Here is a 15,070-nt window from a genome sequence, read left to right on the forward strand (position 1 = left end):
AGAAATTGTTTAAAGTCACTCCTGGAGTAATGGAATTTAAATATTTAAACAATTTACTGCTTGATTATTCTTTATACTTGCTGGTCCTATTTAAAGTAGAACCTACAAGAATCCCTTACTCTTCCCTCTCATTTTCTCCATAAGGTGGTGGTTTTCTGTTTTTTTTTTCCGCAGTGCTGGGGTTTGAACTGAGGACCTTGATAGGCAGGCACTATTGTTTTTAAGTGGGACAAGTTAGTGTACCTCACCCTGGGCCAAGGAGAAATTGAAATAATTCATTTCTGCAGCCCATCCATAGGGTTTTTTTTTTTTTTTTTTTCGTTTAACTTGCTTTTTAAAAGTGTATAGTTGATGTAGTTTTCACTGTGTTCTCATGGTTATGCAACTTATATCACCACTTGAAATACTGTCATTCCCCACCCCACCCCCAAATCCCCCAGCCCTAGGCAACCCTATTTTAATTTTTGTGACTGGTCTCTTTCACTTAACGTGGTTTTGGGTCTCATCTGTGTTGTGACAGGTGTCAGGGTTTCATTATTGCTAACTAAGTTAGTTGTCTGGATGTACCATGCTTAGACATCCATCAGTTGGAGGACACCTGTGTTTGCATTTTGTTATGAACAAAGTTGCTGTGAGTGTTCACGTGTAATGTCTTCATATATCAACATGTTTTCAATTCTCATGTGTAACGAGAAGTAAAATTGCTGGGTCATATGGTAACCTTCCTGTCACCTGGAAGGGTATATGGAACAATTTCATAATCATCAGTACTGAGGTCCTTGAAGTCCACCATGAAGAGCATTTCAAGGGATTTCACAAAAACTCAGAAGGTGGAAGGGCAGCAAAGATTCATTCAGGAAAGTAGGACAAAGCAGGGAGAAACAGAAAAGGGAAAAAGGAGCACCTCCTGCTAACAAGCAGAGGAGTTCAAGGCAGTGTTCAGGGTCCCAGCTATATTTATGTGTTGTAGACTAAGATGGAGGATGTCTTCTCAGTCAAGTGGTAACATCACTGAGTAACCTTTGATCATTTAGCTAAGTTCCTGTTTCAGTAGCACCCAAACATGGAGTCAGTGATTTTAGGGTGGCTTTACTTTTACCCAGATGTGGAGGCAGTGGGTTTAGTGACAAATGGCTAACTGATTTTGGGGGTCTTGATCATTCCATTATCTAAGAATTCACCAAGCATACCTATTCTGGGGTAATTTACTCGTGGAAGAAATTATAACTCACTGGACATCTGAAAGAAGGGTTTGATTGATGCTTGTATTTAAAGAAAGATCAGCAGTCAGCATCTTAATCATTTACATGTATGTGGTCCTTCAAAATGCCTGGCAAAGGGAAGCAAAAGTCACTGCCAAGATAACTCCCAGGGGTGTGGCTACTGCTACAGTGACATCTTATTCATATATACACTAAAACCTTTCAGTGGTTTCTTTTTCATTGTCTTCCCATTTCTCTGGCATCTTGTTCCTATCTCTGGACTCCCTACCAACAGCATCTGAGGATTCCAGTTTCTCCACATTTGTTTTAAAATATTTTCATTCTAGCCTTCTTACAGCATGCGAAGTAATATTTCATTGTGGGTTTGACTTGCATTTTGCTAATCACTAACAGTGCTGACCATGTTTTCATGGGCTTACTGGCATTTGCATATCTTTGGAAATTTGCCAGTTTCAAAAATTTAGCTGTTGGGCAGTTGAGTTGTCAAAAATTCTTTATATACTCTAGGTACTAGTCCCTTTATCAGATACATAATTAGCAAAGACTTCATGCCACTTTGCTTTTTATTTTTGGGCGGCATTGGGGTTTGAACTCAGGCTTTATGTTTGCTAGGCAGGCGCTTGAGCCACTCTGCCAGCTCTGCCTGTCTTAATGTGTCTTTGAAGCACACAGTTGACTATTTTGATGAAGCCCTTTTTTTTTTTTTTTCCTAGTACTGGAGTTTGAACTCAGAGCCTCACACTTGCTAGGCAGGTGATCTATCACTTGAGTCACTCCTCCAGCCCTATTTTGTTGGGTATTTTTTGAGATAGGGCTGGCCTCAAACCCTGACCCTCCTGATCTCTGCCTCCTGAGTAGCTAGATTACAGCTGTCGGTGGCGGCCCTTGTGTTAGCTTTTTCATTGGGTCTTTGACACACTCTTGAGTTAATGGTGTGAGTTAGTGTGTGTTCTAATGGCTCAAATTCATTCTGCCACTGGGTAAATCCAGTTGCCCAGAGCTTTTTCTTGAATAGATTCCTATAGCTATCTTTATTTGGCAAACTACACACTTTATTATTTCCCTCTTAGATTGTGAACCTGGTGGGGGATGGGAAATAGGTAGAGGCGCCAGTAAGTCAAGAATGTGGGATAAGAAGTGAGAGTTCAGGCTATGGGTGTGACCAGACAGGCAAAGGAGCAAAGAACCAAGGCCAGTATTTGTATTTAGTGAGTGGAAACAAATCAGTGGGGGTATCTGGGGATCTGAAGAATTATGAACTGGTATGCTAAGTGTCCTGAAACTGCAAGTTCATCATTTTGTTAGTTCATCAGTGGTGGTGCACACCTGTAATCCCAGCAGAGGCAGGAGGATCACAAGTTTCGAGGCCATCCTGGGCTACAATAGTGAAACTGTCTCAAAACATACACTAAAGTAAAAAGAGCTGGGCACTGGTGGCTCACGCCTGTAACCCTAGCTACTCAGGAGGCAGAGGTTGGGAGAATTGAGGTTCAAAGCCAGCCCTGGGCAAATAGTTTGTGAAATCATATCAAAAAAACCCACCACGAAACAGCTGGTGGAGTGGCTTAAGGTGCAGACCCTGAGTTCAAATCCAAGTACTGCAAAGTAAATAAAATGAATTAAAAATGTTCACTTTGGGGCCGAGGATGTAGCTACAGACAGTGCTTTTGCCTAACACGAGTGAGTCCCTGTGTTGGCTCCCCAGGTTCCCACCCTGTAAAAAAGTCAGTAGAGCGAGACTAACATTTTAGAGTCAACTGTCAAGACACCAAGCTGAAGAGAATAAAAGCACTGTGCTTGAGGGAAAGAAGCAGCTTTAGTAATTCTATTGATAAGGAAGCTATGTAAGAAACTAAATATTAGTCTTTATTCTGATAGCTGAGCCACGCATGTACATATCAATTTAGTATTACAGTTAGAGGACTCCACCCCACAAACACCTTCAGCACCCACCTCCAGCTGTTTCTGTCTTGCAGCACTGGGGATTAAACTCGGTCTTGCACATGCTGGGCCAGTGCTCTAACGCTTGAGCCACACCCTCAGTCTTTTATTTTTGTATTGTTTCTGAGATAGGGCCTCCTTAACTTTGCCTAGGCTGGCTTGGAACTCAGGATCTTCCTGTCTCTGTCTCCTAAATAGCTGGGATTACAGGCATATACCACCATGCCTGGCCTAAGGATACAATTTAAAGGATCTCCTTACATACTAAAACTAGCCATGACTATTTTCCAATGACTGACAAGGGGGATAATTAGACAACCAGGTGGCTCCCAAATTTTGCTGCACATTAGGATTAACTGAATTTAAGTCCCTATGCTCATCCATACTCAGTCAATTAAATCAGAGTGCCTAGAGGTCAGTATTTTCCTAGAGCATCGAGCTGTTCCACAGAGCAGCAGGTTGAGCAGGTGGACATCTTGCAGTTGCCCACTTTTTATGAAGAAACTGCTCACAGGATAAAGATTTGTAATCCTATCTACTCGGGAGGCAGAGATCAGGAGGGTCACAGTTTGAGGCTAGCCCTGGGAAATAATTCGAAAGACCTTATCTCAAAAATACCCAACACAAAACAGGGCTGGCAGAGTGGCTCAAGTGGGAGAGGACCTGCCTAGCAAGCTTGAGGCCCTGAGTTCAGAGTACCACCACCAAACAAAAAAGAAAAAAAATTCGGCAGCAGCCTTTCACCCTGTCTACACTGCAGTTAGAAAGGAAGGATACAACATCTCTGTCCTCAGGTAATGGTTTTTTCTAATGGTTTATTTTTTTACGTCTTGCCTTCCTACACAAAAACATGAAATCAGAGTTAGGGGTTGTGGCTCACTGGCAGAGCGCTTGCCTAACAAATACGAGGCCCTGGGTTCAAGCCCCAGTGCTGGAGAGAAAAAAAAAATGGGGTACTCCTGAAAAGAAGATAAAGAATGGCATAGAAGAGGATGCCAACTCCGTCACAATATTTAAGAAGCAGTAAAGTACACAGATCTGGAAACAACTTGGGGTTAAAACTGCCGGGTTTCAGGAAAAACACTTGTCACGGATCATGCTCCTAAAATGCAACGCAGTTGTAGGCCATCACCCCAAATAGTTCCTGGTTAAGTGTGGCTTTGGGAGGGTGGCTGCCTCCTGCCTTCAGCGTCTCAGAACCAAGGCTGTCTGGTCAACACTGCCTGCCTTCCCCTGGTTTGTTTTGGCTCAGTTACACCTGGATTTTCAAAGATTTCACAACTCGGCGCTCTCCTGGACTTAAGTGAACAGTTAACCTTACCGGGGACAAGCTTGGCACGTGCGGCTCATCTGTTCAGGGCTGAGAACCTCAAGCGCTTGGCGCTCTCCTCGGTGGCCTTATGGGCTGGCTTCACGTGGGCGGAGCTGCGTGTCTCGGGCCGGTCTTTGGTGTTAAGTTGCCGGGACTACTGGGGTTTGCTCCCTGGGTTTCTCAGTTACACGGTCCAAGTACTTACCTTTCATTAGTCAGGGACTCGAGTGGCACCATGACAGCAGGGGTGGAGAACAATGTGAGCTGTCTCACCCCTTTCTTCTCCCGACATCGGTGTCTCTAACCTTCAGCCCCAGCCTAGCAAGGGCATAGCCAGTGTGAGGGTTGATTGTTGTGGTCAGGTAACGGGTACCCCGCCGGCTGGACGTCCCCAAAGACGGGACGGCAGGTCCGGAAGCAGCTGCCGCTGTGACGAGGGAGCCAGAACTCCGCAGGATCGTGGCTCCCGCGCTCGCTTAGCTGCATTTGAGGCCTTTTGGAACCCTCTCCACTGGAAGTGCACTTGGCCCTGTTCCCCCGAGGTTGCCCCCTTTCGTGTCCCCTCCGAGCGGCACGGTCCCTAACGTGGGTTGGTCCATGGCCACCCTGCTTTTAGGGAGTTTCACGTACAGTAGCGCAGCGACTAGGAGTCACGCCAACTCGTTCCCACAAGCCGATTTTGACGATTACCAGTTTGTGGCAACTCTTAGCCTTTGAAGTAGCCTCGTTTCCTGGGTTCAAGTTTCACCAAGACAACGCTTAACCGAAACAGCCATCACCACACCCGAAGCCGTTTCCATGGTTTTCCTCAGTTGCTCCATTTTTGTGTCTAGAGGAATGCACACCGCATGGTTTTCTAAGGCGCCCCAATTTCCTCACCACTCAGGTCATCCGGCTGCCAGAGCGCTCACTTTCCGGGTGAAGACGGCGCCAAGCTCGCCGAGATGGGTGAGCTCCGTTTGGGATTTGAACTGTTAGCTCAGCGGGGCGCCAGCAGCCCCCCCTGCTGGATCGACCCCAGCTCGGACTCAGTGGTGTTCCCAGCTTCACGAAGTTGATCTGCCGGTGTCCACACACGATGTGGAGAACAGCAGTGGATTTATCAGGTGCCACCCATACCTCCCACTTCCCCAAACTGTGTCCTCTGAGATGATCCAAAAGGCACTCCCTTAAGACTTTGAGAAAGTGTCACCACGGCGCCTGTGACCTTGAAATCTCCCTGGTTGCTCCTTCATACCTGGGTGCCACTGAGGTGGCTACTCCCTTCGGGAGAGTGGAGTCTCAGGCTGCAGAGGCCAAGTGCAGTACCGGCTTCGGCATGGCCGCTGCAGGGACACTGGAAAGCGGGAGCAGCTAGAGGTAGAGCCTGGTAGCATTGGCTATGGCGGCCTCATGGCTCAGTTGGAGCCCACACCCTCCTGCCATTTCTCCCCACTCACTCAGTGGCCCACATGCCCAGCTGAGGTCCATGGCCTCACCACCTACCATTTGTCTGCAGGACAGTAGCGCTGTCTCCCAGGTGTTCATCTTCTCCCCCTCAGACTTAGGGCAGTGGCTCCTTTCTGCAGTTGTTCTTTGACACTCGGTAATTGTCTTGCACCTACAGTTCCTCATGTTAATGACTCCCTCGTTAGGTGGTCTGGGTCTCCTGACTCAGTATTGACTGACTCTAGGTCAGGCAGTCTGATGAACAGGCATGGGGGAGAATACGTCACAGAGGGTGTGCTCTGCTTCCCACTGCATCCCAGCAGGCCACATCTGGGTGTCTTCCCAGGTGAAGTGAGCCATGAGCTCGGGTGGTGGTGGCTTGGTCCATCACGAAATTCCCCACTGCTGTCTACGTACCGGTTTCACTGTTAATGAAGACCACTGCCTAGGCCACCATATCCTTCCCTGTGACATCACGTGCTGTTACCATTTGTCACCTGGAATTATTCTATAAAGATCTTTTTCCAAAACCATTGAGTTACCATGAAGTGAGGTTCATACTGATCCAGCAGGGTGATGGCTTGATTCTAAGTCTCTATTGCTTGTAAAGTTCTAGAACTCTTTTATGATTTAAAAATGTCTATATTAAACAAATACCTGTGCTATAGCCTCGCCCCCGCCCCCCAAATACCTCACAAACTGAAAGCAACAATGTTCATTTCAGGTTCCCAATGTTAAGCAAGCTTCAAATGGCTAATCAGGGCTGATCTCGAGTGACTCAGGTGATACAGTGCCTCACTAGGAAGCATGAAGCCCTGAATTCAAACCCCAGTATTGCCAAAAAATACAAAAAAAAAGGGTTATCACAAAGTGGTAGAAAAACAAAGAGCTGCGAGCCTTGTTTTTTGACAGATCTAGATTGTGAAATATTCTTAGGGATATAGATGCCTATTTTTGTACAGCCTCAGCAGATTGTTTTACATTTTTAAAGGGTTGAGAGAAAATTATACAAAGACCCAGCCCACAAAACTTAAAAAGTTTATTACCTGTATCTCTACAGGAAAACTGCCGATACAAAGCAACCTAGGTGTCGGCGTGGTGGCTTATGGGATTTGGGGTGGGAGTCACAGATCTAGATTCCAGCATCATACACAAAGTCGTGCCTATGTCAAGCCCAGGTATCCTGGCCCAGGCTAAAACCTATGTGCATTGTTTGCTGGGACTGCCGTGACTGAGTGCCTACCACAGAGTGGGTCCTCACAGTTCTGAAGGCACCCAGCAGGGTTGCCATCTGGAGAGGCTTTTCTCCCGACGTTACCAGCTGTCCTCAGAGGGTCTTCCCTCTGCACCTGCCATGGGGGCAGCAAGAGCACTCGAGTCTTTTCCTCTTCTTGCAAGGACACTAATCCCACTGGATAAGGGGACCACGCCTGTATCCTCACCTCAATCACCGTCATCAAGGCACTGGCTAGTCATGGGGCGGGTGTGGGGGAGGCTTCAGCCTAGGTTTTTTTTGGGGCGGGGGAAGGGAAGAGTCTCAAGTCTGTCCCTAACAATACAAAATGTTAAATCTTAAGTGTAATTGCGTACTGTGCCTGTCATGGGCCTCTACCTTCACCCTCTGAGAGACTGTGTTCTAGGTGGTTTGCTGAATTCTAGGCAGTATCCTGCAGGCTAACAAGTCCTATTTGTTGAATTAATGCTGGTGAAGTCAAACTGATGCACAAAAAAATTCACAGGGTAACATCAGGTGCTAATGTAAAAATCAAAGTATTACAGCAATTCTGCAGCGAAACTAGGAATTGGAAGAATCAAGGAATGTCTTCCTTTTGAAATGAGAAAACTGCACACACTTGGACACACAGAGATGGGCCATAGGCTGAGGGGAAGCGGTTGGAGGAGGACACAAGCAGATTCTGAGTCAGAGGAGAACCCGCCATCTGAGCCCTCATGGACCCAAAGTGGCAGAAAAAGCAAACAGCAGATCAGGCAATTTTATCTGCGAAGGAAAGAATCACGTTTTAAAACCAATGGTGTGCTCATCGAGAAGTAGTTAAGTGGTAGAAGGCATGCTTACCATGCCTGAGGTCCTGGGTTTGGTTCCCAGCACTGAAAGAAAAAAGTTTTGAGAAGTATTTGAAAGAATTTTAAAGTTGTAACATTCAGGGAAACTTACTGCCAATGGACAAAATGATTTAGCTAACATCAAACGGCTGATAAAATGAGGCCCCTGTGGTTTGGGGCGGGCTGGGTGCAGTTCACAAGGCAGTGCTGGCACACTTCTCTCCTCAGTGTAGAACTGTTTTCTCAGCTGTGAGCCTGCTCAGAGCCCAAGGGGCAGGGATAGTCTCCTCCATCTTGAGGAAAATCTGATGATAATTTAGGGGGTTTTGCATCCAAGTTGAGACTCTCCCTTGAGTTTGCCTTTTAAAGGAAGTGAACAGTTTACATCAAAATTACAGTCTAGCATAATTGTTTGTCCCTGAAGAAAGATGAGGTCGTCTTACAGTCAGAGAGCTGTGGTAACGCATAGAGTATTTGGTATTTAGGCTTAGCATAATGCAGGCAATTAATTCAGTAATTTCAATGTGTTTTCTTCTTAAACCTAATAGAACAAAATGCTGCACAAATAACAAACACCAGAAATGTTAGCAATTCATTTTTAAGTTTTACAAATCTTTTATTGCTTCAACAGATCCAACAGAACACATCTTCATACTAGTTAGTAGTGAGTCACTATTTTTATTCTTTATTGTCATATTTTCCAAGTTTTAGTGCCCAAACTTGGCAAACATCATGGAGGTTTGTACACACACACACATTTACATATATACACACATTTATAGCCCCAGCTTCCTCACTAAGCCTGTGCTCAAGCTTCTGTTAAAAAGAGGTAAAATGGTGAGAAGTTAAAAAATCAGGGAAAACATGAATAAACCCCAATCGACAACTTCTGTTTATGAATTAAGGGGAGACATTTTGAAGCAAAATCCATCACTTTGTTAAAACTTACACTAGCTACAGCTTCACAGAGTCACAAGAAAAATAAACAGAAAGCCCCTTACACGCTCACTGTGGCTTAATAACAATCTGGCTGAGGAATTTTTCTTTTTTTTTTTTGCAGTGCTGCGGGTGGAATCCAGGGCTTTGCGCATGCTGGGCAAACACTAGCACTGAGCTACACCCACAGCCCTTGTTATTTAAGGTAACTTTATTAAGGAACAGTTAATCGTTCAGTGATTAAAATTTCAGCTGTTAAAAACTTCAAGCGGGACCATCAGTACATTCTGATGCAAAAATTTTCAGACATTTGTCTTTAAGTCATTACACAAATCCATCACAGTAACATTCAGCCTTTTAACTTAGAACATTTAATGTTTGGTTAAGTGAAGAGTAGATCTGATTAGTGTACTCTAGGTCGTTTTATTTTGTTTTTCTCTGTAGGAGCTTTCCTCTTTTGTGATAATACAGGCCCAAGTTCCTTATTATTCTGAAGAAATGAAACAGCTTCTGGTAGACAGTAATTTTCTACACAAGGAGGGGATTCCTATAAAGGAAGAGTAAATATTACTTTTCTCAGATTGCAAACGTAGGTACTCAAGCAATAGATCCCTTTACTCAGCTTTCTGATAAGAAAAACTGAAAAGAAAAGCCATTAATTCCTCAGTTCTTTCAAATTGTGCCAATTAGGACATGTCATACTAGTGACAGGACCCTGTGGGACAAAAAACGGGTAGCTCAGATCTTAATCATGGTTTCATGGGTAAAATAGGGAACAAGATGGCCAACAGTTAAGTGTGAATTATGTGCTTAGTGTAACTGCCCTACCCCAAGCAGGTGTTTCTCATCCCCTTTTTACAGATTAAACCTTAAAAGGTTAAATAAGACCCAATGTCACATACCTAGCAAGTGGCAAAGCCAAAATTTGTAGTCTTCTCCTCCTGACTCAAACCCCTGCATTTTTCTCTTTCACAGCCATTTTCCAATATTTAAGAAGAAAAGACCTTTCCTCCCTTACCATATGTGTAATGAAACTTGATGTTGTGACAAATAAGGCAGACTGGATAAACCACATTAAAATCTAAAACCTCTTCTCTGCAAAACACCCTGTTAAAAGGATAGAGAGCCAGGTGTGGTGGCACAGCCTGCAATCCCAGCACTTGGGAGGCCGAGGCAGGAGGACTGAGTTTACGACCAGCTTGTGCTACATAGCCAGTTCAAGAGCAACCTGGGTTAAACAGGGAGACCCTGCCTCAAAACACCAAAATAATACATAAACAAGCAAACAAATAAATAAAAAGATAAAGAGAAGCTACAGACTGGGAGAAAATATTCACAAACCACATATCTAACAAAGGACTATTATCCAAAACAAAACACTCAAGGTTCCACAATCACCCCCCAAAACAAACACCACACACACAAGAACCCAACTCAATCAGAAAATGGGAAGACATGAGCAGACGTTTTAATGGAGAAGATATAAACAGGACACATATGCACAACAGGTAATGCTCAACTTCACTAGTCAACAGGGAGATGAAAACTAAAACCACAATGTCTACAATAGACAACAGACCTAAACATAAAAAAAGCTAAAATTGTAAAGTTTTAGCGAAAGAGTATTTAGAGTACAGCGGTACCTTGGAGAAAATAAAGGACCCTCTAGGCAGGATACAAAATTCAGCCATGAAGAAAAAAGCAATTAACAACATCAGCCATCAAAGAAAGAATCACAATGTGACCCCATGATGAACTACTACATGGCTATAAATCATGAATGACAACGCCAATGTGGATGGGAATAAGGAACAACTGCAATTTTTATGCACTGCTGGTGGAAGTATAAAATGGTAACAAGACTCTGTGAGAAAAGGCCTGACAGCTTCTTTCTTCTCTTTCTCTTTAGTTTTTGCTGGTTTGAGACAGGGTCTCCCCATATATTTTCCCATGCCTTAAAAAAAAAAAAAAAATCTCCATAAACACAACTTTTAATAGTTGTATAATATTTCTTTATGTGAATGTGTTCAGGTTGTTTTTTGACTTAACTATGTTAGGGCTAGGGCACAGCTCAAGTGGTAGAGCTCGTTGCCTAGCATGTGTGAAACCGAGTTCAAACCCCCAGTACCACAAAACAAACAAAAAACTATTTTAGAAGCATTTTTTTTTTCTTTTTGAGATAGGGTCTATGTAGCTCAGGATGACCTTGAATTCATGACCCTCCTGCCTCAGCCCTCCCGAGTGTTGGGATTACAGGAATGTGCTACCATACCTGGCATACATATTTATATTTCCGATTATATTTCCATGAGGGAGCAGTAAATGTCAAGTGTAGCATCCCAACTTCCCTATTCTGGAGTTTCTGATGTTGATATATGTTCATTCAGTTAGCTTAAGATTTATCAATTGTTTCAGGACATACTGGAGTCCTTACCTATTTTTCAATTTTTTTAATACATGAAACAGTTTGGCTAAATATGAAATTTCTGGGTAACAAACGTTTCTCCTTAATTATGTAAGTGCTGTTGTCCAGACTTTTGATATTGAGGTTATGGAGAGAGACAAGTCTGTTGTTTTTGACATATGTTCTTTTGCTGGCCTAAATGTTCATGAGATCTTCGTAGCACTTTTTGGTTTTTGTCTTGTAAGTCTAGAAGTGGGGCCAGGATTCCTGGAGGCAGTAAGACATGGTAGGATTTATCTACCTCTGCCCAAACTCTATCCTCTTCTCCATTTGGTTTTGTTTTCTTGCAGTGGTGGGGACTGAACCCAGGCCTTGTTCAAGCTAGGCAAGCGCTCCACTATTGAGCTATACTCCAGCCTTCCATTAAAGGGAGTTTAAAGTTTTTAGAACTTTACATGTCTCACTGACCTGAGCTTTTTTATAGGTTATTTCCGTGCTCAAGGAGACTTATTACTGGATTACTAAGTCCAAATCAGTATGCACAATTTGTGCAAAGGTTTCATATTTATGTTTTAGGCATTCCTCCTATTAAACCTTGAGCAACCCCTAAGCACAAGCAGCAAGATCACAAAGCAGCCTGAGTTTTGGCTTCCCCTTACTTCTACACCATTCCATTGTAAATTCTACATACTGAGACTTGATTACATGCTGATTCCTAACGGTCTTTCGGGCACTCTGGTGTCAGGAAGATTTTTCTTTGCCCATTCAAATCGTGTAACACAGGCCAATTCTGAACACAAGTGCAGTAAGTCCTCCAGATAGCAAATGCTTAATTTACCACCATATCTAACATAGATATTTACTGAATATCAACACAAAGGGTCAAGAAAACTAAAAAAGACCCTCAGATAAATGATTCTCCTTGGACTCCTACAACCAATTTCTACTTCTAACTCTTTCGGAGGTACTTAAGAGTCCTATAATATTGTCATATTTTACTTTCATGCTAAATGTTTTTATGAGTCAGTTATTACACAATATGGAACGGAAACTGAAAGGTTATGTTGAGTAGAACAGCAGGATTCTGAGGTGCAGTTATTTCTCTTCGTAGGTGTAAGCCCATCTCTGGTAGTAAGACAAGGACAGAATGTGACTAACCTGCATAAGAAAATCGGCAATGTATTCTGTTCTCAAGCAGTGCACGTTCTGGGCTACAGCCTCTGCTATATTAATTCCTGAGTCATCTGGTTTCAGTTTATTCAAGTCAGAAAAGAGATGTGTGGCCTCTTTAAAAAAAGGTACAGAGTGACCAGGTAGCACCTAATGAAAAAACAAGAAGTATCACAATCTACCAGAGTTGGAAGCAGTTCATCTATGCAATATATATCCATCACAGCAACTTGGATAGATAACAATTCATATAAAAAAAAACTTCAGTAAGTTGATTCGATACAGCCAGGTGCTGGTGGCTCACGCCTGTAATCCTAGCTACTCAGGAGGCAGCGATTAGGAGGATTGCAGTTCAAAGCCAGCACAGGCAAATAGTTTGTGAGACCCTATCTCGAAAATACTCATCTTAAAAAGGGCTGGTGGTCAAGGTGAAGGCCCTGAGTTCAGGCCCAGTATCATAAAAAAAAAAAAAAAAAAAAAAAGCAGCCAGTTGATTTGATACAAACCTTTGCTCCTCCTGACTGAAGAAGGCGTTTGAACCCTGCTTCTCGGGACTGGTCAACATGTAAAATGACCTTCCATCCACTAAATGCCCCCTATAAATGAAAAATAATCAGTGTTGAAATCATTTGGAAGATAAATGGTATTTATTTTAATGCATGCTATGATATGTAGATTCAGTTTGATGTCAACAAATAATCTTTGGTCAGAATAATCTGAAACACAGACCATCAGTTTCTGGGACACAATAGGCCATCAATAAATACTTGAGAAATGAATAAAATGTAATGATTAAGTAATATTAAAACAAAGCAGTTTATGTTTTGTCGTTTCTACTATTTTTCCCTTACAATTAACCAAGGGGAAGTTGGGCACTAGTGGCTCATGCCTGTAATCCTAGCTACTCAGGAGGCAAATATCAGGAGGATCACAGTTTGAGGCTAGCCCAGGCAAATAGTTGGCAAGACCCTATCTTCCCTGTCCAGAAAGAACTCCTCACAAAAAAAGGCTCGTGGAGTGGTTCAAGGTGTAGTCCTTGAGTTCAAGTCCTAGTACCACAACAAAACAAAACAAAACAACCAAGGGGAGACCTTAATGCATAACATTTTAGATTAGATGAAGTCTTCATTATATTTCTCTTTAAAATGTTTGCAAGTTGGGGTTGCGGCCTAGCATGCCCTGGCTTTGATCCCCAGCACCACGAGGAAAGAAAAGAAGGAAAAAAAGCCACATGGACCACATGGCACTTGAATTTTGCGTGGTAGCACATGCAAAGTCTCAGCACTCAGGAGACAAAGGCAGGAGGATCCTGACTTCCAGGCCAACCTGGGCTACATAGTGAGACCCTGTCTCAGAAACACCAAAACTAAGGGGAAAAAAAAGTTTGCAAGTTGCAAATATAAAATATTTAAGTAGGTAGGGAGTAACACTTAACAGAAGCCAGTAAAACTACTGTCAAAGAAGGGGAATCAAGGCCAATGAAGACTTGGAGATGTTGGAGAATTTGGAATGTAATAGGAAAGATTATTTTCATTCAGGAGTCCACAGCCTTTTGTGAGGAAGACCCCTTTGGCAGTCTGATGAAACTTATGAACCCCTTCTCTAAAACATTTCTTTTAATAACAGCTTTACAGATATATAATTTCCATACCATATTAGTAATGGCTTTTTAAAGTTCAACTATAAAGGAAAGCAGTGCATGGAACGTTACCAAAATATTAAAAGCACATGTGTGATGTTAACAGATGTACTTTTTATTAACGCACTACATCACAAGCGCTAAGGATGGGTCTGACACCTACTACAATTTACAGTGGTGATGAGCACAAATGATATTTCGGGATACTTGCCATGATAATGCAAAACTAAAATATCTCACAAGAACTGTTAGAAAGTGTTGTGACTTAATGCCTAGAACTATAGTTAAAGGAAAGGCTAACTTTCAATTAGGTTAGAAAAATAAGGATGTATCTCCCCATCTGCCCACAGTATATACTCTTCTCCTCCAAAGGAGTAGCCCACGGACCCAGCATTAGCCTGTAGCTAATGCTGAAAAGAACTCTTCAGAAGAAATATAGTACAGGCCATATTTCACACACATATTTCTAGAAGAGCCATCAAGGTATGTATCTTACTGTGAAATACAATTAGAAGAGTTAGGAATTAATAGTAAGCTCAATTCAGAATGCCCAAACAAAGCCTATCTATCAAGGGACCAAAATCAAGAATTATTTTGTCAAGCATGTTCTCTTTAAAACAAACAAACAAACAAACAAACTGCAACAGTCACAATACTGAATGCCATTTATATTACATATAAATACCTCAACAATGCCTGATTCTTGTCTTTGCTGGATTTTTTTCCTCCACCGCATTGCTGCAAGTGCTAGTCTTCGTTGCTGTACATTGATGCCAGTCAAAACGTCAAGTATGGAACTACTACCCCACTCATAGTCTTCTTCCTAGAAAATTAATGCAACAAATGTTTGAATTCCTCTAATACAGGGAGAACTGTGCAACACACAGGTCTCACCTCAATGAACCTTTAATCTAGTAAGATTAAAGCTGTACATTCAACCGTTACAAAGTACT

General features: G+C 42.8%; 1 protein-coding gene across 6 annotated transcripts in view; it reads right to left on the bottom strand.

Annotated features, from left to right (window-relative positions):
* Positions 1-8,559: 8,559 nt before the first annotated feature.
* Topbp1 (DNA topoisomerase II binding protein 1) overlaps positions 8,560-15,070 on the bottom strand; it is a 57,155-nt gene continuing 50,644 nt past the window's right edge. For all 6 annotated transcript variants that reach the window (XM_074059395.1, XM_074059396.1, XM_020165720.2 and 3 more), the window contains 4 exons: positions 14,803-14,940; positions 12,985-13,074; positions 12,467-12,628; positions 8,560-9,451 (listed from right to left, as the gene is read on the bottom strand). In XM_074059395.1, the coding sequence (XP_073915496.1) occupies positions 9,308-9,451; positions 12,467-12,628; positions 12,985-13,074; positions 14,803-14,940 (534 nt within the window). In that variant the 3' untranslated portion in view covers positions 8,560-9,307. The remainder of the gene's footprint in view (positions 9,452-12,466; positions 12,629-12,984; positions 13,075-14,802; positions 14,941-15,070) is intronic.

The sequence above is a fragment of the Castor canadensis genome, chromosome 17 (genome assembly GCF_047511655.1).
Source record: "Castor canadensis chromosome 17, mCasCan1.hap1v2, whole genome shotgun sequence".
Classification (NCBI taxonomy): Eukaryota; Metazoa; Chordata; class Mammalia; order Rodentia; family Castoridae; genus Castor; species Castor canadensis.